At 53.1% G+C, this 2,653-nt stretch overlaps 1 protein-coding gene across 1 annotated transcript; it reads right to left on the reverse strand.

The window, feature by feature from the left end:
• Positions 1–96: 96 nt before the first annotated feature.
• On the reverse strand, positions 97–1,775 carry EAH_00041180 (hypothetical protein, conserved; the record flags this gene model as incomplete). Its single annotated transcript, XM_013391818.1, has 2 exons — positions 97–228; positions 555–1,775. The coding sequence occupies 2 exons, from the start codon at positions 1,773–1,775 to the stop codon at positions 97–99; spliced, it is 1,353 nt and encodes a 450-aa protein (XP_013247272.1).
• Positions 1,776–2,653: the final 878 nt, after the last annotated feature.

Raw genomic sequence — 2,653 nt, forward strand, 5'->3', positions numbered from 1 at the left:
TGGCTAGCTGCTGCAGCGGACGCTGCAGCAGCAGCAGCACAGACTCTGTGCTGCTGCTGCTGCTGCTGCTGCTCCTCTTGCAGGCCGCCAGTTTGCCTAGAGGTATTTGCTTCTGAAGGTTGGCGCTGCAGCAGGAGCAGCAGCAGCACGCGCCTTGTGCTGCAGCAGCAAACGATAAGTTAGCGAGGGGAAGGGAAGCGCTTGAATTCCTGTCTTCTCAGGCACCACCTGCACATACACCACAAACCCTAAACCCTAAACCCTAAACCCTAAACCCGAAAGAGAGAAGCATCCGGAAGCGTTCAGGGCACTGCAAACCACAAACTTAAACCCTCACCCTATAAACCCTAAACCCTCAAGCTAAACCCCAAGCCCTGGCGTAGAATCCCCTTCAACGCTAGCTGCTGTTGCTGCTGCTGCTGCTGCTACTACTGCTGCTGCTGCTGCGCGGGAGGCGTAAACCCCAGGGCCGATGCTCTCTGCCTGAACCCCCAAAGCCTAGACCCTAAACCCTAAACCCTAAACCCTCGGGTAGGCGTGTAAGTTGTAAGTACCTTCTTCAAGAGGTAGAATATATGCCCCGTGAGGATGCCTAAGAGGACGGGGACAGCAGCTTTTAGCTGCTGCTGCTGCAGCACATCGATAGCAGCAAGAGAGAAGGGAAGAGCCCAGTGAGGCATTCTAACCCCAAATGAAAGCTGTACTAACCTGTTGGGTGTATGTTTGCTGAGTACATACACCGCAGCAGCAGTTAGAGAGCTCCCATAGAAAGGCATTCCTAGCTTGCTGCTAGCTGCTGCTAGAAGGAGACACTGCAGCAGCAGGAACTGCAGCAAATGCGCGCTGCCAGAAGCAGCAGCTGCAGCAGCAGCAAATGCCTGGGGATTATTACTACTCCACAGCCGCTGCAGCTGTCGTTGTTGCTGCAGCAGCAGCTGCTGCTGCTGCTGCAGCATGCGGCGGCGTCCAGGAGACAGTTTGTGTGGATTGCTGCAGGGCTGCTGCAGCAGCGCTTGTCTCTCGCTGCTCTCCAGCTGTCTTATTACTTCATATGCTGCATACACTCGAGTTAAAGTATTAAATGATAGGGGCCCCTGAAACATTGCTGCAGTAAAGGGACGCCACGCCTCGAAGCTGCGTATACACCTGCCCCAGTGCATGCAGAGCGTCTCTGCTGGCAGCAGTGCAGATTCTCCTGCTGCTAATAAAGACAGCAGCAAAGAGCCTGATATCCAGCAACGGGTAACAAGGGGCACCTGCATATACACCCCAAATGCGCGTCGGCAGCCACCCCACACAGACTTCACCGCACCACAAGAAAGCAAACTCCTTAGAAACCCCTGCTGCTGCTGCTGCTGCTGCTGCTGCTGCATATGAGCTGAACGGCTCCATCCACCCATGAAACCCAAACAAGACAATCCGCGGCGCTGCAGCTCGCTTCCTGCTGCTGCTGCTGCTGCTGCTGCGGATTCTCCATCTTCTTCTAGTGCTTCTGAAGAGCTGCAGCGAGGCCCCAGAAATGCAGCAATTCTGCTGTCGCCCTTTGCTGCTGCTGTTGTTGCTGGTGCTCCCCCTGCTGCTGTTGCGGCTGCTGCTCCTGCTGCTGTTGCTGCTGCTTTCCCTGTTGTTGAAGTTACACCAAACGTCTGAGAGGAGGCACCTCTAGAACTAACGAGAAGGCGGCAACTGCCCTGTTGCTGCTGCAGCAGCAGCAGCAGCTGCAGCAGCTGCAGCAACAGCAGCCGCACACGCGGCTGAAGGCTTCCACGCCTCATGTTGTCTAAAAATTGATGTTGGGATCGGACGATCCCAGCAGCAGCTCTGCAGCTCCACCAGCAGCAGCAGCAGGAGCAGCAGCAGCAACAGAGCCCGCTGCTGGGGGGCCCCCTGCAGCAGCAGGGAGAAGAGACAGCCAGCGGAAGGGCTCCCAATAGAGGTTTCTTGCTGCAATAAAGAGACAGAATAATAAGTTAAAATAAAATCTGAGGTGTACGTACACCCCAACGCCCACAAGACCCGCCCCAGTGTGTTGGTGAGGCCCTGCCTCTGCTCTGGAGGCTGAGAGGAAACACTAAAGAAAACTTGTGCCTAGGGTTTAGGGTTTAGGGTTTATTGTTTAGGGTTTTAGAGATAAACCCCGAGGTGGCTGGGGTGTATCAGATAAATTGCTGTGGGGAGAGCGAGACGATACTTCCTACACTCCGCGGGAGACTACCACCCTAAACCCTAAACCCTAAACCCTAAACCCTAAACCCTGAACCCTAAACCCTAAACCATCAGTGTGATGATAAATAAGTAAGAGGGTACAGGTGGCCGCTTTATCTCTCCCTCTTTATTTTCTGCTGTCTGTCTCTTTAAACAGCAGGACGGAGACACCCGGAGACAGAAAAGGAGACAGAGAGAAAAGGGTAAAAGGAGACAGAAATAAATAAGGGGAGACAAAAGGAGACAGAAGGAAGGAGACAGCGAGATCGAGATGAAGCAAAGACACAGTTGAAGGCGCATGCAAACAAACAGAGACAAAAGAAACTGCATAAGCAGAGAGATATAAAAAGAAGCACGGAGACAGAGAAATAACAGATGGAGACAGTAGGCAATAAATACAAAAAGGGACAATCGAAACAGAGACACTGAATCCTTAGAGAAGTATTCT

The sequence above is a fragment of the Eimeria acervulina genome, genomic scaffold (assembly GCF_000499425.1).
Source record: "Eimeria acervulina Houghton genomic scaffold, Eah_scaff516, whole genome shotgun sequence".
In the NCBI taxonomy this organism is placed as follows: domain Eukaryota; phylum Apicomplexa; class Conoidasida; order Eucoccidiorida; family Eimeriidae; genus Eimeria; species Eimeria acervulina.